At 43.9% G+C, this 21123-nt stretch overlaps 1 protein-coding gene across 2 annotated transcripts in view; it reads right to left on the bottom strand.

Moving 5' to 3' along the window:
* GRID2 (glutamate ionotropic receptor delta type subunit 2) overlaps positions 1-21123 on the bottom strand; it is a 919670-nt gene that overhangs the window by 299534 nt on the left and 599013 nt on the right. For both annotated transcript variants that reach the window (XM_044429596.1, XM_044429597.1), the window contains one exon: positions 14419-14472. In XM_044429596.1, coding sequence (XP_044285531.1) covers positions 14419-14472 — 54 coding nt within the window. The remainder of the gene's footprint in view (positions 1-14418; positions 14473-21123) is intronic.

The following is a 21123-nucleotide window of genomic DNA, read 5'->3' as shown; positions in this document are numbered from 1 at the left end:
GCCGTAAGGACACTCAGTTGCTGATGTATCTGGTGGTGAAAGGCGAGTCCGATGCTGCAAAGATCTATACTGGGTACTATAGGAACCTGGAATGTAAGATCCATGAATCAAGGCAAGCTGGATGTAGTCAAACAAGAGATGACAAGACCGAACATCGACATCTTAGGAATCAGGGAACTAAAATGGAAAGGAATGGGTGAATTTAATTCAGATGAACATCAGGCATACTTCTGCAGGCAAGAATCCCTCAGAAGAAATGGAGTAGCCTTCATAGTCAATAAAAAAGTAGGAAAAGCAGTACTGGGATACAATCTCCAAAATGACAGAATGATCTCAGTTTGAATCCAAGGCAAACCATTCAACATCACAATAGTCCAAGTCTATGCCCCAGCCACTGGTGCTGAAGAGGCTGAAGCTGACCAGTTCTATGAAGGCCTACAGCACCTTCTAGAATTAACTCCAAAAAATGATATCCTTATCATCATGGGGGATTGGAATGCTACAGTAGGAAGCCAAAAGATAACCAGAATAACAGACAAGTTTGGCCTTGGAGTACAAAATGAAGCAGGGCACAGGCTGGTAGAATTTTCTCAAGAGAATACGATGGTCATAGCAAACACTCTTTTCCAACAACTCAAGAGATGACTCTGCTGCGAAAGCTGCGACATGTTTGCCCTTCTCCCCCAGGAGAGGCAGGGATACACTTGCCCTCAGTGCAAGATGGTGACCCTGCTAGAAGAGGAGGTGAGGTGCCTGAGGGCTGAGACAGCTCTCCAGGCCCCCCCGGAGCAGCCCCCCTCTGGACAGAGGGTTGAGGGAGAGGCCACAGGAGGAGCAGCTGCGGAGACATGGAGGTATGTCACCCACAGGAGGAGGAGGCCAGCACGGCCTCTTCCTTCTCCTGGCACCAATCTGGAGCTGGGAAACAGGTTCTCTCCACTTGGGGAGGCTGGTGCAGCTGAGGCCTCAAGGGACCAGCAGGACCCCCAGCCTGGGATGTCAGGCAGCAAGGGGGCCGCTGCAGGAGAGGCGAGGGCCAGGGCACGGCTGCCCACCAGCACCGGGAAGGTACGGCGGTGGGTGATTGTTGTTGGGGACTCCCTGCTGAGGGGCACTGAGCCGGCGGTGTGCTGCCCCAACCTGGAGGTAAGGGAGGTTTGCTGCCTGCCAGGCACATGCATCCAGCATGTGATGGACAGAGTGGAGCGTCTTGTTCGCTCTGGGGGTCACTAGCCGCTCCTGGTGATCCATGTGGGCACAAATGATGTGGCCAGGCAGGGTGTGGTTGGGACCACCAGGGACTTTGAGGCCTTGGGGAAGAAACTCAGGGACCTGAAGCCCCAAGTGGCCTTCTCGTCAATCTTATCTGTCCAGGGATTTGGGCCAGGAAGGAACAGGAGGGCCTCCGAGGTGAACAACTGGCTTAGGGTGTGGTGCCAAAAGGAACGCTTCGGGTTCCTCGACCACGGCACTCATTTTCTTGCCAATGGACTTCTGGCAAGGGACAGGTAAGACCTCATGAGGATGGGGAAAAGGTCCTTAGGAGATGCTCTAGCGAGCTTCATCTGGAAGATTTTAAACTGAGCCGGGGGGGGGGGGTCAGGCTCCCCAGTAACGTGTCTGCACTGGACAAGTGTGGGGGAAGGATCAGGGCTCTGGGAGCAGGGTTTTAGAGATACTGCAGGGACTGACAGGACTCCTACAGAGAAGGGCCAGGTATCAGGGAGGATGGGAGGAAGGAGGAGACTGGGAACTCCAAGGAAAGGAAGTGGTGGGAAGGAGTTGAGGTGCATGTACACCAATGCTAGGAGCATGGGTAATAAGCAGGAAGAGCTTGGAGCTCTCCTGGGAATAGGAGGGTATGACCTGGTGGGAATCACAGAAACTTGGTGAGATGAAAGGAAAGTCTGGAATGTGAACATAGAAGGGTATCACCTTTTTAGAAAAGACAGGAAGAGAAAGAGAGGTGGGGGCGTGGCTTTATACGTCAGGGAAGGGATAGGATGCAGTGAGATAGAATGCAGTACAGATGGGAATTCGGTAAAGGCAGTCTGGGTGAAACTTAGGGGTTTTGACAGGGAAAGAGACCTGACAGTGGGGGTATGTTATTGCCCTCCAGGTCAACTTGAGACCCCGGATGATGTCCTGACAGACCAGATTCTAAGGATATCTCGGGGGAGAGACACAGTAATTATGGGAGATTTCAATCTCCCGGATATTACTTGGGAGACTCACTCGGCAGTGACAGCCAGGTCACGTCGCTTCCTAGAAGCTATAGAGGGAGGATTTTTCACACAGTGGGTCCGAGAAGCGACGAGGGGGGGAAACATCCTTGACTTGGTCTTGACCAATAGGGAGGAGCTGACAGATGAAGTACAGATTAGGGGAGCTCTGGATGCGAGTGATCACTCCATCCTTTGCTTTGAAATCAGGGGACTGGGACATGCAGCAGGTCGAGCACTAGGAGCTGGGACTTCAAGAGGGCCAACTTTGGCCAACTGAAGGCCAGACTGGGGAAAGTCTCCAGTGATAGGTTACTGGAAGATAAGCGAGTTGAGGAGGGGTGGATAGCATTCAAAAGGGAGGTTTTGGAGGCGCAAGCCTTGACGATACCTCTAGTCAGTAAGGTGGGGAGGCGAAGGAGAGTGCCGCCATGTTTGCAAAAGGAGGTGGTTAGAGGGATTAGACGAAAGAGGAACCTCTGTAGGAAATGGGTACTGGGGGAAATAGACAAAAGGGTATACCGGGGGGAGGAGGCCCGTTGCAGAAGGATTCTTCGCAAGGCTAAGGCTGATTACGAGCTGAGACTTGCCAAGAATATCAAAAGCAACAAAAAGGGCTTCTTTCAGCATGTAAATAGGAAGAGGAAGGGGAGACAAGTGGTGGGACCACTAAATAAGGAGGAAGGAGATCCAGTGACTGATATGAGGGAACAGGCACAGATGCTAAATAACTATTTTGCCTCTGTGTTCTCCCCAAAGCAGGACGGGGGATACCCACATAGGAGATTAGATGAGGGTGGGGACATAGGGGCACAGATTAGAGTCACCCCCCTTGAAGTCAAGGGGCTCCTCAGGGCATTGGACATTACAAAGGGGCCAGGCCCTGACAGGTTACACCCGAGAATACTTAGAGAGTTGGCAGGGGTTCTTTCACGCCTCCATTTTTGAGGCCTCGTGGAGAACTGGTGAAGTTCCAGAGGACTGGAGGGTGGCATCAGTGGTCCCAATTTTCAAAAAGGGTAGTAGAAAGGACATGGTGAATTATAGACCAGTTAGCCTTATGTCCATTGCAGGAAAAACAATGGAAAGACTCATAATAGAGAGAGATCTAGTGATGCTAGATAGGGAAGGGAGGCTGACAGCCACACAACACGGCTTCTGCAAAAACAGGTCCTGCCAGACAAACCTACGAATTCTATGACAAGGTTTTGAGATGGCTAGATGGAGGGGATGCAGTGGATGTGGTATACCTGGATTCCAGCAAGGCCTTTGACAAAGTGCCCCATGATATCCTGGTGGAGAAACTGAGAAATTTTGGGATACACCAAAGCACTGTCTGGTGGATTAGGGCATGGTTGACTGACCATAAGCAGAAGGTAACTATTAGCGGAAAATCATCGGGATGGAGGCCAGTGACAAGCGGTGTCTCCTAGGGCTCTGTCCTGGCACCGATCCTGTTTAATCTTTTCATTAATGACATGAAAGAAGGGGTGAACAGTCTGCTGATCAAATTCACAGATGACACTAAAACTGGAGCAGTGACCACAACTGAGGAGCAGGTACTCCAGATCCAAAAGGATATGGACAGACTATGGAAGTGGGCAGGAGACAACAGGATGGCGTTCACTGTGGATAAGTGCAAGGTCTTGCACTTGGGGCATAGGAATAGCTGTCATAAGTACAGGTTAGGAGACAAGTGGCTGGAGAGCAGCACTTGTGAAAGGGCCCTCATGGTACTGGTTGACAGCAGGCTAAACATGAGTCAGCAGTGTGATGCGTTGGTCAAGAGGGTGAACGGCACCCTTGGTTGCATAGCCAGAAGTGTGGCTTCTAGATCAAGAGAGGTATTACTACCACTCTACATGACTCTGGTGCGCCCGCAATTAGAGTATTGTGTTCAGGTTTGGGCCCCTCATTACAGAAAGGATATAGCCAGGGTGGAGTCAGTGCAGTGTAGGGCCACAAGGTTGGTGGCCGGTTTGCAGGGGATGCCGTATGAGGCGAGACTGAGGGAACTGGGTCTCTTCAGCCTGGGGAAGAGGAGACTCAGAGGGGATATGTTGGCGACATACAGGTATGTGAGGGGATGTCACACGGAGATGGGTAGAGACCTGTTCTCCCCTGCAGAGGAAGGCAGGACATGCTCCAATGGAGCAAAGCTCAGGGAGCCAAGGTTCCATTTGGATGCCAGGAAGCACTTCCTGACAGTCAGGACCCTGAGGGTGTGGAATGGGCTTTCACGAGGGGTTGTTGAGGCCCCATCGGTGTGGGTGTTCAAGGATAGGCTGGACGTCCACATGGTGGGCATGTCGTGAGCAGAGCCAGCTGGTGCCGGAGGTCAGACTAGATGGCCTGGGAGACCCCTTCTGTCTCGCTCTGTTTCTATGTTTCTACACATGGATATCACCAGACGTTCAACACAGAAATCAGACTGACTATGTGCTCTGCAGCCAAAGATGGAGAAGCTCTATACAGTCAGTAAAAACTAGACCAGGAGATGACTGTGGCTCAGATCATGAGCTTCTGGTTGCAAAATTTAGGCTTAAGTTGAAGAAAGTAGGGAAAAGCACTAGGCCACTCAGGTATGACCTAAATCCTATTCCTGTTGAATATACAGTAGAGGCGACAAATAGATTTAAGGAATTAGATCTGATAGACAGAGTGCCTGAAGAACTATGGACGGAGGGTCGCAACATTGTACAAGAGGCAGCAACTAAAACCATCCCAAAGAAAAAAGAAATGCAAGAAAGCAAAATGGCTGTCTGAGGAAGCCTTACAAGTAGCTGAGAAAAGAAGGGAAGCGAACGGCAAGGGAGAAAGAGAAGGATACAAACAATTGAATGCAGAATTCCAGAGAACAGCTAGAAGAGATAGGAATGCCTTCTTAAATGAACAGTACAAAGAAATAGAAGAAAACAATAGAATAGGGAGGACCAGAGATCTCTTCAAGAAAATTGGAGATATGAAGGGAACATTTCATGCAAAGACGGGCATGATAAAGGACCAAAATGGCAGGGACCTAACAGGCAGAAGAGATTAAGAAGAGGTGGCAAGATTACACAGAAGAACTATACAAGAAAGAGCTTAACGTCCCTGATAACTACAATGGGGTGGTCACTGACCTCGAGCCAGACATCCTGGAATGTGAAGTCAAATGGGCCTGAGGAAGTCTGAGCAACAACAAAGCTAGTGGAGGTGACAGTATTCCAGCTGAGCTATTCAAAATCCTAAAAGACGATGCAGTAATAGTGCTACACTCAATATACCAGCAAATTTGGAAAACTCAACAGTGGCCATAGGATTGGAAAAGGTCAGTTTACATACTGATCCCAAAGAAGGGCAATGCCAAAGAATGTTCAAACTACCGCACCATTGCACTCATTTCACATGCTCGCAAAGTGATGCTCAAAATCCTACAAGCTAGGCTCCAGCAGTATGTGGACAGAGAACTACCAGAAGTACAGGCAGGATTTCGAAGAGGGAGAGGAACTAGAGATCAAATTGCCAACATACTCTGGATCATGGAGAAAGCTAGGGAGTTCCAGAAAAACATCTACTTCTACTTCATTGACTATGCTACAGTCTTTGATTGTGTGGATCACAACAAATTGTGGCAAGTTCTTAAAGAGATGGGAGTACCAGACCATCTTATTTGTCTCTTGAGAAACCTATATGCGGGTCAAGAAGCAGCAGTGAGAACTGGACACGGAACCACTGATTGGTTCAAAATTGAGAAAGCAGTTCGGCAAGGCTGTATATTGTCACCCTGCTTATTTAACTTATATGCAGAGCACATCATGAGAAAGGTGGGGCTGGATGAATCACCAGTTGGAATTAAGATTGCTGGGAGAAATATCAACAACCTCAGATACGCAGATGATACCACTCTCATGGCAGAAAGTGAAGAGGAACTAAAGAGCCTCTTGATGCGGGTGAAGGAGGAGAGCACAAAAGTTGCCTTGAAACTCAACATTAAGAAAACTAAGATCATGGCATCCAGTCCTCTCACTTCCTGGCAAATAGATGGTGAAGAAATGGAGGTAGTGACAGATTTTATTTTCCTGGTCTCCAAGATCACCGCAGATGGGGACTGCAGCCAAGAAGATGCTTGCTCCTGGGGAGGAAAGCTATGGCAAATCTAGACAGCATACTAACAAGCAGAGACATCACCCTGCCAACAACATAGTCAAGGCTATGGTTTTCCCACTTGCAATGTATGGTTGTGAAAGCTGGACCATAAGGAAGGCTGAGCGCAAAAGGATTGAGGCCTTTGGATTGTGGTGCTGGAGGAGACTTCTGCGAGTCCCTTGGACCACAAGGCAACCAAACCAGTCAGTCCTAGAGGAGATCAACCCTGACTGCTCTTTAGAATGCCAGATCTTGAAGATGAAACTCAAATACTTTGGCCACCTAATGAGAACAAAGGACTCCCTGGAGAAGAGTCTAATGCTGGGAACAATAGATGGCAAAAGAAGAAGGGGACGGCAGAGAATGAGGTGGCTGGATGGAGTCACTGAAGCAGTTGGCATGAGCTTAAGTGGACTCCGGGAGATGATGGAGGACAGGAAGGCCTGGAGGAAAGTTGTCCATGGGGTCGCGATTGGTTGAACACGACTTCACGACTAACAACAACAACAAATTCCTGTTGAGTTTTATCACCGGAAGTTACTGGTGAATCATGATAGAAGTACTTTGAATTTCTGTGTTTCTGATTACAAGGTGTTGGCTAATTCTGAAAGTGATATTACCCTGCAGTATTGATTCTATTTATTTAAGATTTCAAATGGTGGAGATGAGCAATGCTTTATTGTGTAGAACAATTCCACCATTTGTCTGGTTCTATTTGAACTATGAAGCCTAAAGTGAGGGATGGAGCAAGTGTAGTTTTGGATGAGAACCAGAGGTACTAATTCTCTGCAGAGGAACTAGAGCAGCCAGAGCTGGGTGCCATTCACCTATTCACGTCAGAAGAGCAGGAGTCTGGTTCCTTGCAGGAAAAGGCTGAAGGAAAATGAGACTCTGCTTCAGAGACAGGGGTTAGGCAGTCCCCTGAGCATTGCCACCTCAAGTGGCAGGTTATTACCGCTACAGGAGCACTCATTTACAAAAAGGGGCTCCTCATGAGAAAGAAATTTGTCATGAGCAGGGCTCAGAACAAAAAGCATTAATACACTGTGGCTGAGCCCTGGGTGGGACTCAGCCACCTCTGCTGTTAAAAGACTTTGGTATCTGCTCAGTCAGTGGCGAAAACAACACTGCTCTTCAGCTCTAGTGCCTTGTGCTTTTTTCCCTGACCTTAATGATTAATACTCTGTGCCACTGATCCATGGACTGTTGGTTGACTCTGTTTCTGGATTGTGCCATGCTTAATTGTGTTTTGACCATGCCTGCTTTCTTGCCCCTTTATTGGACTGCAACCTTGGTGCTGGAATGTTTGCTGGAATCACAGCCTTGGTTTTTTGGACTGTCACATATCTCAGCATCTGCCTCTGTCCAAGGAGGACACTGGCTCATCATTTTATCTTGGCCTAACTTACTTCATGTCATTGTTGTGGTGATAAAATGCAGCCTGCCTTGATCTTCTTAGAGGAAAGGACAAAAGGGCAAATGCTGATAAGTCCTGCTGATGCAACTAGTACTGAGATGACTTTTCCCTCTCTCCATTTTTACAAGACCTTTTTCCTCCTGTATAAATGGAGAAAGAACATTTATCTTTTTGAAGGAGAAGAAGAATTTCTCAATTGTTTTAGGGAAGTAGAGTTAACCTGACTCACTTTATATATAAGGTGCCTGAGTGAAGGTTTTAATTTCTTTTTTGTTAATCCAAGACAAGACATCTACAGCTCCGATCACTGGCCATGAGCTTCTCCATCTCTGCAGTCTTCTGACTTTCTTCCAGCAATGTTGTTCTCCCAGTGCCAGAGCACCATGGAAATACCATGAGCAAGCATTGTTTCCATGGTGATCAGGAAGAGAATGGTGACCGGAAGGAAGTTAGAAGGCTGTGGAAAGACAGAGAAGCTGACTGGCTGCTGACAATAACTGCAAAGGCTTCTTTGAAAGTGTAAAAGAAGGGAGTGGGAGGAGAGAAAATTACCCCCAACCAACTCTTCTCTAAAATAAGAAAATCCCATTCTACTGCCTGCAGCCCTCAGAAATGTACTCTGTCCCCTCCCAATAGCTGGGGCATCTTCTTTTAATCTATACCTTCCCTGAATTGCCAAAAGAAGAAGAAGAAGCTGAAGCAAAATTTGAAGTAGCGCTAGACAAAGCCCAGCTCTGCCTTTCCTTATTGTCTGTTTTAGATCCTGTAGTTTTTACTTATTGGAGGCTAGGTGAGGTGAGTACATTGAGATTTAGCTCAGACTAAAATAATGAAATTAGGAAGATTTCCTTGTAATTTATGTGGATCCCATTCCTGATGGGATCAGTTCAGGCTTGCAGCCTTAGCGCATTCCCCAGCTCATCACTGAATCCATTGGGCGCAATCACTGCTGGAAGTGCTTTTTATTCTACCTCCCTCATGGTAGTTGCAATATTTCAATGAGATTTCAGGCCAGAGACTAATTATCAATGCATTAATAGTTACAGGTTAGACCCTGTGTGGACAATACTAAGGAATTGCTGGCAATGGAAATGATGGACATGGTGGCCTATAACTAAACTGCATGTGTGCACCCTGGTTGCTGCTTCCTCTTCCTCTCATAATCCCATAGTTTAATTTTAATTTGAGCCACAGCACCTCAGTGCCTATTTTGAAGGTGTTTGCTTGTTGTTTGTTTGTAAGTATTTTGGTTTGACTTGGTACCATATTTTTATCAAGTTGCCTTTGCAGTTGTTTCTGTCTCTTTTTTTTTTTTTACATCATGTCAGCTTTCTGTTGTGTTTTTATCTTTGTAATGTGTTTTATATTTTTGATTGTACAAACCCTTTGCAAAGTGCAGGAGAGGGGGCTGAAGCTCTGAACTCTGGCTCTGCGGTTGGATTGTTTCTCCATAGTCAGATTACGAAATTCAAGGTAGCCTATGTTTACCACAGACACTATCAAATGGCCATAGGATTGCTCTCTCTGTTGTCTTTCTGTATTTAAAAGTATTATCTTTTAAATGTGTAATTATATATTTTATTATATATAATGAATGGGTAGTAGAAAAATATTTTAAATAAGCACAATAGATAAGTAAGAAAAATCTGCTGAAGAATCAACAAACAATCCTGGATTAATTTGCTTAATTTGCATAAGGCTTATATAATATTTGAGTTGCAGAATTTGGAATCTCCAGTTGCAGAAGCCTGTTTGTAGATTTTTATGCTTAAAGTTCTGCAAAAACAGCTTAAAACTGTGATCTCACCATGAACTGTGATCTTCCTGCTTTAAAATTCAGGTTTCCTGCTGAATTATAAATTAAGTAACAAACAAGCAGATAGAGCCTGATTAAGGTAATTTATTGTAGTGTAATGCAATTACGACAATCTAATAATTAAACATCAAAACAGATGTCTGCCGCAATCAAAAAGAGATCAAGGAATATGCACATGATTTCTCCAAACAATACTTGATGCAGAAGATACAGGTAAACTAGGTGCTCTACACATTACACTGGGGACCAATTATCTCTTCGTTTAATTAAGATTGGGTAATGTGGACATAATACATTACTCATAAAGAAACAACTTAGTGTTTTATCCTTCAAGAACATGGTTGAATAATATTCCTCCCTATTATGTTCTCCACCAGTAACAAAATTACTTTCAAATTATCTTCTAGCCATTTTCATTGATATTTAAATAGATTTTAATTATTTTGGAAGCTATTACAGCAAACTATGGTTTTACCTGAGAAAAAAGTAAACAGTATAATTTCAATTAGGGTTCACCTAGAAATGGATGAAACTCATTTTGATATTATCTTTTTTTCATTTTTTGAGTCTTACATTTGGTTATTCCATACTTAAAGAGATTTTTCAAAGGTTTGCATTAAAATCAGTATGCAATTTTGTGTGATTCTTCTATTAGTTTTTGTTTAATATATACATTTTTGCAAGTACTTACCCCACTATAATACATTTTAATGCTATTTTCACTAACATTTTCTGTGTACATTTTCCTAGTATATGCATTCTGAACACATCTTTTATTGAATAATTTCATTTTAAAACTAGTAGTAGCATGTATTGCAAAGGATAACAGTTCTAGTTAATGCAATTGCTCATATTACAGGGCAAACTAAATACCTCTCCCAGCTTTAGTTACACTAAATGGCCCTCTATGTATTCTATCCTAATTACTAATTTTGCCACCGATACTCCATATGGAAAGTTACATAAGATCAGACATGGGGAAAAGACGCATGTGAAGGAGCCAAATTTAGGTTCAATGGCATGCTCCTGGATACATTAAAGAGTAAACTTAATGTTTACTCGAGGCTCTGGTCGAACTGTGGAACGGAGAGATGACCAGGGCTGTGGACATGATCGCTCCCAAGCGTCCTCTCCCACCGGGCAGAGTCCGCTCTTCCCCTTGGTATACACCTGAATTGCGGGCAATGAAGCGGGTTGGGAGACAACTAGAGTGTAGGTGGAGGAAATCACGGGATGAATCTGATCGAACACACTTGAAAGCCCACTATCGGGCCTATGCTGTGGCGGTGAAGGCGGCGAAAAAGAAGTTTTTTTCCGCTTCCATTGCCTCCTCACAAGGCCGTCCGGCGGAGCTTTTTCGATTGGTACAAGGCCTGGTTCGCCCGGGTCCTAAGGAAGATCTGATGCCACCCTCAAAGGCCCGCTGTGATGACTTTGCCAGGCATTTCAGGGAGAAAATCGCTCAGATTCGTCACGAGCTGGACTCCACTAATGAATCAGAGGTCTCTGGGGAGATGCCAATGCTACCGTCTGGTCCAAAATTATTGGAGGAATTTCAATTATTGCGGCCCGATGATGTGGACAAGGTGCTTGGACGAGTACGTCCCACCACTTGCCTATTGGATCCTTGCCTGTCTTGGTTAATAAATAATTCCAAGCACGGGATTGGGACCTGGATCTTGGAAGTGGTTAACGCTTCTCTGAGGGAGGGTCAAGTGCCTGCCCCTTTAAAGCAGGCGGTAATACAACCGGTCCTAAAGAAAGCGTCACTGGATCCAGAGATGGCCACTAACTATAGACCTGTGGCCAACATCCCGTTTCTGGGCAAGGTGTTGGAGCGAGTGGTGGCGGGACAACTCCAAGCACTCTTGGATGAAACTGATTATCTGGATCCTTTTCAGTCTGGCTTCAGACCCGGGTACAGTACTGAATCTGCCTTGGTCGCCCTGTACGATGACCTGTGCAGGGAGAAGGACAGGGGGAGTGCATCCCTGTTGGTTCTTCTGGACCTCTTGGCGGCTTTCGATGCCATCGACCATGGTATCCTTCTGGATAGGCTAGCGGGATTGGGGGTTGGAGGCACTGCTTTGCAGTGGTTCTGCTCCTATCTCAACGGTCGATTCCAGAAGGTAGTGCTGGGGGACCATATCTCTGCGCCATGGCAGCTATGCCATGGAGTACCACAGGGCTCCATTCTATCCCCTCTGCTATTTAACATCTATATGAAACCGCTGGGAGAGGTCATCAGGAGGTGTGGGCTGCGGAATCATCAATACGCTGATGATACCCAGCTCTACCTCTCATTTTCCACTAATCCAGGTGAGGCAGTGGCTGTGCTGAACCAGTGCTTGGCCGAGGTAATGGAATGGATGAGGGCCAATAAACTGAAACTCAATCCAGACAAGACGGAGGTCCTGTTGTTTGGCGGATCAGGCTTCGGAGAGGGTGGATTTGACCTGGTCCTGAATGGTGCAACACTCCCTCTTAGGGATAAGGTCCGCAGCTTAGGAGTACTCCTCGACCCGGAGCTTTCTTTGGAAGCTCAGGTGACAGCGGTGGCGAGTAGCGCCTTCCTTCAGCTTCGGCTGATTAATCAGCTGCGCCCCTACCTGGAGTACGACTGCCTGGCGACGGTGACACACGCGCTGGTGACTTCCCACCTAGACTTCTGTAACGCGCTTTATGTGGGGCTTCCCCTGAAGACGGTCCGAACACTTCAATTGGTGCAAACTAGAGCTGCCAGGTTGCTGACGGGGACGGGGCGTTATGCTCACATGACTCCAGTCCTCAGCTTCACTGGCTTCCCACTGAAGCCCGGGCCCAATTCAAGGTGTTGGTTATGACCTATAAAGCCCTAAACGGCTTGGGTCCTGGCTACCTGAACGAGCGCTTACGTCCGTATATGCCCGACCGCCCCTTGAGATCTGCGGGAGAGTCCCTTCTCCAGGAACCCTCCATGAAAGAAATTAGGAGAGTAAGTACTCGGAGGAGGGCTTTCTCTGCGGTGGCACCCAACCTCTGGAATTCACTCCCCAAACAGGTCCGCCTGGCACCGTCGTTACTGGTTTTTCGGCGCCAGGTAAAGACCTTTTTATTTAAACATCATTTTAATTGTTAAAATATATGATTTGGCCAGGGCAACTTCTTCTTCCTTCTCTTTTCTCCTCCCATATTCTTTATTTACTTATTTCATACTGTTAATTTTTATTTTATATTATTGTATCTCAGTGTATTTTTTGTATTTTTGTATTTAGTGGTAATTTATTATGTTCTATTGTATTTCAATGCATTTTATTGTGTTGTAAGCCGCCCCGAGGCTTCGGCAAGGGGCGGCATAGAAATGTAATAATAATAATAATAATAATAATAATAATAATAATAATAATAATAATAGTAAATTTAATCCCAAGTCAGTGCATTTCAGGATAATTTGTTGTGATTACACTGTATGCTTCATAATAACTCTAATATAGATGCTATATTGAAATGCTATTGATTTGTGGTTTGAAACACAGAAGGAAGGGCAGCAGACTTAGTCCACGCCCTTGTAAATCTCAATTTATAAAATGTTGCTATTTGGAAGGCCAGAGTATGTTCTCATCCATGTGTTGTGTCCACAGAAAAAGTCAACCTTTATGAAGCCCCTTGATTTTACCTTTTTTCATCCCACCTCAAATTACTCTGTGATTACAGTTCCACAATGTCTACTCAGACATAGGTTCCACTGGAAGTCTGGGTAATAAACTGCCAGGCAGTGACACTAATAAATTGTGTTATTACTGTTAATTTTCCAAAGGTATATGGAAGTTAGAATGCAAAATCTGTATAATATAGGAGTTCATTCAAATTTATACAAGCAAAGAAAGAGGAATTTAATAGGAAAAGAAGAGACTTCCTACACATAAATGGTAACATTGGATATAAGGAAAAGCTACAGCAAATGCAAAATGCAGCTTGCAGACCAGATGATCTGATATCCTTGTCTGGCATCTTCTCAAAGATCATGGATTGTGAGATCATATAAGCTTGCCTTAACAAATGATGGCCTGGTATGACATTTGAATACAGCCATTCTTTCCCTAAATTCTTAGATTTCAGTGGAAATGAATATATATATTTATTGGGCAGATTTTGAAAGTGAAGGCTCTAACCTTCTACTTTCTCTACTCAGAGAAGACTTCTGCTTTGTGTGAGGAAAGTGAAGTATATAGAAGAACTGACAGAAAGTCAATGTCATGCTAGAACTTTATGAGTCAGGCTTCTGTCACAATAGTGAGAGAAAAATGTGCATCCAAGATACCCTTTATATTTCGGAACTGATTTTGTACTTACTCTCTTACTGAGCACCAGATGTTCTAGGCTCAAGCTTTGCAAATCTGGCTTACAAATTGGCCTAGACCATCCAACCAGTCAAAGATGACTTAATTAGGCATACGCTTTCTCAAGCCCACACTGAACCATTGATTTAATGAAGAGGAACTGAGAGAAGCAAGCAACACGACTGTCAAATATTCAATGTTGCTACCAAAAGACCTGACTTTGGGGTGGTTTGTTGCTAATTGCTTATTCAACATGTCAAAAATGGCAGCTCCAGTCACAGTTAGGAAAAAGCAACACAACTAAATAAACTCGGCATGGGATAGCGCTTTCATTTATATTATTCAAACTCTACAAACCTCTTGATTCTGTTGCCCCACCCTTTTATTAAGTATCATTCCCACCCACCAGTATTCTTGCTCTTTGCTGCTGTTACTGTTTCTTTCTGGAAAAGGCAAGGGCAGTGGTAACACTCTCACTGTTGATAAAAACAGGATTCACATTTGGCTGACAGTTACCTCATTTATAATGATCCAGTGACAGTCAAAAGCAACCAAATTGGCTTCCACAACCTGAAATAGAAAACAAACCAGCCATCAGTCATCTCATCTATATGAAGACCAATGACTATTAAATAGCTGCTTCCCACAAATGACTGGCAGGGCTAGGAGAGAGAATAAAATAAAAATAAATGAATTAAAAGTACAGTTCTGAAAAGGCCTTTGCTATTCAGCTGAGATAGAGAGACCCTTTGAGCAAAATGCTGCTCAACCATTTGTGTTATTCTTTGGCTTGCTAATTAAATGTGGCATTATAATGAATTTCCAGCACTGTCGAAAAGAATAGGTTCCTTTGCAGTCATGCTTTTGTTGTTGTTGGTTTTTTTTTTAAAAAGAAAAGGCCAAATGATTTAAGCTTTAATGCTGGGTGGAAAGCAGGAAAACAGTAAGAGTTTCAAGCTTCAAACAGTATCCTCTGTTTCTCTTAAAATGTAGAACACTGGTGCTGCTGTGGAAGCTCACTCACTCCATTTTGCTCATTTATTCTTTCTCCCCTGGATTGAGCCTCGGGAAAACGGGTTCTGTGTGTTTGGGACAGAAGGCAGCTATGCACTGTCTTGATTGGCTGGGAGCTTGTCACTACAGCTGAGTGTAAATGGCTTCTCAACATCCTGCAACCTCCCCAAGGAAGAGGCTCGCTTCTCTAAGGACAGGATAACGTTTCCATCACTTTCACAGGGACAGGGCTCACCATTAGCAGTCTTTCTTCTTCTTCTCTTCCTCCTAAGTGTTCCCTCCCAACTTCTACTAGCAGTAACTAACGCAAACAGTTGTGCTGGTTATCTGATTTGGACCTTCCACAGTGCTCCAGGAGCCAGTATCATTCTGGGCCATTGGACCCGGAAAATGGCAGCCTCCACAATAGCTAACATTAATAAAGATGAATGATATTTATAGAAAAGTTTGCCAAGTAGCCTGTGTTTTCTAGGTGGAGCTAAGAGAAAGAAAAAGAAAGAAAGAAAAAGATTTTCTTTTCAGACCAATGTTATCTTAGAAGTTTTGGCTCAGCTCTGTCTGTAACAACACCCCCCTCCCCCACGCAATTGCTCTTCTGATAATATATTCAATTGACTGGAAGTTGACACTGGAAAGACAATACAAAATATTCCCTCAGACAATGCACAGTTGTCTTATAGAACTGGCTTCCAAAAGATAAAGGAAAGGCCAATTGGCCCAGATAGCATTAGAAACATGTGCTACCAGGTTATGGAGTATAGATCCATCAGTGATTGTCCATGATGGGTGAATGAAACCTGTATGATCAGTGTGGTTGTATACTTAAGAATAACAGGTACTAGGGACCACACCAGATATTAGGACAGGCTGTTCCTTCCATGTCCTTGTCATTTGGCTCCTAAAGGCCTCATGTAATGATCAGGCAAGGCACACATGCACTGGATGAATAGATGCTTTGGTCTGAGTGTGGGCCACTAGACGCAGTGTCCATAAATCAGCTAGTGAGTGTTCCTAATGTTATATAAAATGCAGAAGCTATTGATATTTCAGAAGACAATGTAGCTTCTCTGCAATAATGTATAGAAGCAGTTTTCTAGTTTTGGTTTTGCATAATGTGAAGATTCAGGACCAGATGGCACTAGAAATGTGTACTACATTAGTCGTGCTCCTTTTGTTATGTGTCTCCACTTCTATTGTCTTTGCAACCAGAGGTGGAGGCATGTTAGCTCTGCATGTGAGCATGGTCATCTAGAGTTGCTTGGCCTTCACATAATGTATTTTGTACAAATCAAGACAGCGGAGGGGTTGAGTCAGATTGCACAGGCTAGCATTGCTCCCCCATCCCCAAAGTTCACATTTGCACAAAGCCTACTTAAGCTTGGGAACATGTAACCCACAGAGCTGTACAAGGGAAGATTCCATGTCGCACCTGCAGAATCCTATCCATGTACAGTCATACAAACATTAACCTTGAATGTGTGGCAGCTAGAACAAAGCATGGTCTTGGCTACCTTCCATGCCTTCCTTTATGTATGACTGAGGGCACAATCCAATGAGACTGCTCATAACTCTCTGAACCTGGAAGATCACAGGCCAGAAGGATCATGGAAATGAAGGTCACGTCTATGGTCCTTCCATCCATCTATCAGTTAGATGTCTAACTGTAGCATTTCACAGGGAAAGGGAAGGAGACTGAAGAGTTGCCGGGATATAAAGTATCTTTCCTTCCCTGTATCCTCTTTCCACCTGGTCTCTTTCCTTCCCTTTTCCTTAGAAAATTCCTAAACTCCTTTCTTCAAGGTTATTTTTAGGATCTCAGAGAAGCAGCCAGCGTGGTTCTTTCTGCACCAGCTACAGGTGGGAGAGCACTCCGAGCGGATGTTGCAGCTGTTTTCTGAGAATAGAACTGGCATTCCAAAAATTCTATGATCTTTTAGATGCTGTCTATTACTCAATTAAAAGAGCCTAAATCAGGCATCTTTATGCAGTACTCTTGGACAAGATCCACTGCTTTTACCTTCCTGGGCCTTTCTATGAGTAGGATACAGGATGCTAACATTGTATTCCAACAGAGTGGTTTAACTCTGACAAACAGCATCCCCTAGTAAGGGTCCTGTGAAACACCATTTACATTTCCCACAATGCTCTGGAAAGATAATACATTGAGATAGCCTGAAAAGTAAAATGGCAGCTTGCCATCTGCTGTTTTCACTGTCCCAGGAGGCCCACTGCTGTAGCTGATGGCCTGACACAGGGTACTTTGTTGAGAACATCCTCAAACATAAGCTAGTCCTGGCTCAAGTAATTCTAATTGTTACAGCAGCTGTCCATGGAGAATTTGTGCAGAGGGATAACATTTTTGGCAACCTTGTCTAGACCAATACAATACGTGCTCTGCATTATGTGTTTTCGTGAAGTAATTCCATATTATTCTCTCACTCCATCCCTTTCTTTGTTGTTTCTGCTTGTGTCTGTATTTACCAAATACTTAAATGGAACAAAAACCGCTTAGTTGGGGGAACACCAGAACATACGCAGTTTATTTACACCTTCATCTAATGAGAAATGAGTGGTAAATGTAAGGATTTTAATGTTCTTCATTCCATCTTCCCTCATCCAACTCATAATAGTAACAGGAATACTATGACAGAAGCAGAAGATTTCACTCAATCAGTTGTTATTAGGAGCAAGTTTGCACATTCATTATTATATTAAAAGAGCTTTAAAAGTCCAAAGGTGGCCCTAATGGCTCAGATCCAATTATCTGTCAGGGAAACACTTGGACAAGATGTCCCTTTTACATTCATGACCCAATGTTCCACCATGCCCTTGCATCTCCCCTGAGCTTGCAGTTTTCTTCATTTAGGCGGCCTGCTGAAATATCAGGCAGGAGAGCAATGGGGATTACACTAATGAATGGAGAGAGTTGCTGGAGAAGCAAAGAACATTTCAGTGTGGCTAAACTCTCCTAACTAATTTGCATGGAGGTTCACAAGTGTAAAACTGAGATTCCTAAGGGAGTCTTTTGCACAGAGAGAAGAAACCAAATGGCTCACAGCTTCCACATCACTTCTGCAAGCAGCACGAAAAGTCACTTCTTCACCACCCATCAAAATAGCTTTTCCTGTAAAGGAAGTTTTGGTCTCTTTTCATGCTAAGCAAAACATAAGAGTAAAGGATTAATATTAGGATTAACATTTTTCTATATTTGCCTACATTGACCTGTTTCACATGTAAGGAACAATCCAGGGTATGGGTTATTGCCTTACCCAGAGTTTATTCATGATTTGTCTGAGAGACAAAAAATGTTGCTTCTCCAGTTTCTGGGTGCTTGATTCCTCCTCCTTCACCCAATCCCTGTATTCCAACTGCATTTTCCTCCCTCCCTCCCTCCCTCCCTCTCTTCCACTAACGTATACTTCTAAGTTTACATATATTGACAACCCTGCTTTGAGAATCTTTGGACTAATTTAATGTGGAATGTACATTGAATGAACAAATTAATGAATGAACAAAACAACACAGAGTTCCCAACCCAGCAATAAATCATGGGTCCTCTTCCTTGGTTGTTTGCAGTTAACAACCCATAGTCAATGCAAGGTTCTGAGTTCACATGTAATGACAAGTCAGGATTCAAAATCCCAGGATTCAACAACCCATATTCAACCTATAATCTGTTTTCCTTACTTGCAAACCAGGCTGTTATCCTAGCAATTTGTAACAACTCTGTCAGGTAGGTCAGTATTATTATTTCTCCATACTTCAGAAAGGTAAAAGATATATAATTGCTAAAGTTTCACTGCAGGACAATTCTAAGCATGTCTACTCAGATAAAGTCTCACTGAGTTCAGTGTTACTTACTCTCCACAGTAATTGTGCTTAGGATTTGAGTCCTAGTCTATTATTATTTATCTATTTGTAATTCAATTGCATCCTTCCTCCTCCTTCTTTGCAATTGTCTGGGGGTTCTTATGCAGGTTCATTTGTATTCTATTCATCACATTTGTAACTCTCCCTTGATTTTACTCAACCCATTTTAGCCTCAGGCCAACTGTGTAAAGTAGTTGGAAGATGATAGTCTGCTTTGCCCAGCCCACAGTCACATAAGAAGCTTCATAGCTGAGCATGGATTTGAACCTTTGACTAAGTCCATGTTTCTCTTCACTGTCCCACAGTTTTAACAGTCAAGGCTGAACCAGGGACATCCTGGCTCACAACTCTTACTCCATATACTCCAATTCTCTCAGTGTCAGTATTGCAAGCCAAAAGCCTGCAGATTTTTTCAAGGTAATTAAATTTCACAGCAGAAAGCCATCCTGGACTCCTGTTTCCTGGCAAAGACACAAAGAGCACAAGCACAAAGTGTCCTTCAGAACAATGAGCAGTATTGGGAAAGGAAGCATAAGAACCCTTCACTCCCTCTCTACAAGCACTCAGAAAGACTTATCTGGCTATTAACAAACATATGTATCAATTTTTCACAATTCTATACCAAGAGGAACTCCTCTTGTTGCTGCCTTGAAATATAGCCTACCAATTGGAGTGCGCAAAGTAATCAACAGCATTGCTTTGGTCATCTACCATTCTTTCATGTCCTACTGATCCCTGCCCCAGCTTGAGACATTACTTGCCAGAAGCCCACAGATGAATGTCCCTGTAGGGGGCAGAGGCAGGGTGCCCAATCCACTACTCCTTCCTGGCTCCATCAGCCCTCTGATGGCCAAGACACAAAGTTGCACTGAATTTTACCATGCATAAACAGATCAAAGAGCTCTGACCTCCATTTATTTTCACATTTCCATCTCAGTGGCAAGCACAAATGCATGCTAAAGCATTTTTCAGAGGTTATGCTGCTTGGTGGGACATGAATGGCTGGAATAGAAATGTTCTAATAACAACAACAACAACAACAACAACAACAACCTAGAAAAGGCTTTATGTGGATGATGGAACCAATGGATAATCCAGTAGAGAATGAGTGGGCCCAGAGAAGTAGCCAGAAATCCCACAGAGCTGCTGCCAGACAAAACAGACATTACTCGCCTAGGACACAGGTTGTTGAGACATAGCAGAATTTAGAATGTACTCTATTTATCTGTCAGTGCCTACTAAAGTTAATGGTAGAGTACTCTACCATAAGTTAATGGGCTATGACTGGGTCCAGCAGAGACCAAAACTAATGATCTAGCAATAACTATTTAGAAATATAAGAGCAGTTGTGCTTACTCTATAGGTCCATCTAGTCAAGCTCCAGGATCCTGCTTCTTGCTCTGAGAAACTGGCTCAGCACTTTTGGGAAGCCCACAAGCTGGACATGAAGAAGAAGTTAGGTAGTTAATTGCTATTTGGTGTCCTAATGGCTTTAAGCATAGTCATCCCTTATGCATTACATGAGAGGTTAGCCAACTGTAGTTTTTCATATGTCTGGAACTTTAACCACCAATGGTTCAATGGTCAACTCCCAATGAGCACCAGGCAAATTCGTCCAGTTATTCACCACTGGAATGTCAGGACCTGAAATTCAGAGCCTCAAGTGACCTAATTTCTGCCTACTCCAGTCTTTATATTAGGCTACCAAGTGACTGGCAATCCTAGAGGTGTGAGGCAAAAAGGGAAAAATGAGGAGGGGAATGGTCATGGAAGGAGAGGAGGTCACAGAATATTAAATACAGAGTCTGATTGATAGGACTTGTTTGGTGGTCAACCAGGAGGATGTCTTAAGACCCATCTCTTCACAGAGGCTTTTTCTGAGGTGTGACCCAGTCAGCTATAGTCTGTATAGCATATATTTTTATTGAAAATTAGTAATGATTTATTATTGCATTGCTTAATTGCTATTTCATTGTTATATTTAATAATAATAATAATAATAATAATAATAATAATAATAATAATAATAATTTACTGCTGCTGATGCTGTATGTATGCTACCTGGATATGGTTATTTAGTAAATATTAAGAAATCACTTTGAGGCTCTAGGTGCAGCCATTGCCTTTTAAGGCAGTACCCTATTAAGGTTTAGAAGATTCATGTGCCATACATCAGGGCTTTATGATTAAGGCATACATTGAGCACACCATACATTGAGCCTACAGCACTGAATGAGACAAACAGTAGGTTGCCACATTAGGGGGTCTGTTGCAACACCAACCAATGAAGCTCCATAAGGCTACACATAGTAAGGTTGAGAAATAATGACCAGGATT

The sequence above is a fragment of the Varanus komodoensis genome, unplaced genomic scaffold, assembly GCF_004798865.1.
Source record: "Varanus komodoensis strain SLA01 unplaced genomic scaffold, ASM479886v1 scaffold2, whole genome shotgun sequence".
NCBI lineage: Eukaryota > Metazoa > Chordata > Lepidosauria > Squamata > Varanidae > Varanus > Varanus komodoensis.
Note: the sequence above shows the minus strand (reverse complement) of the source record. Positions and strands in the feature narration are given on the sequence as shown.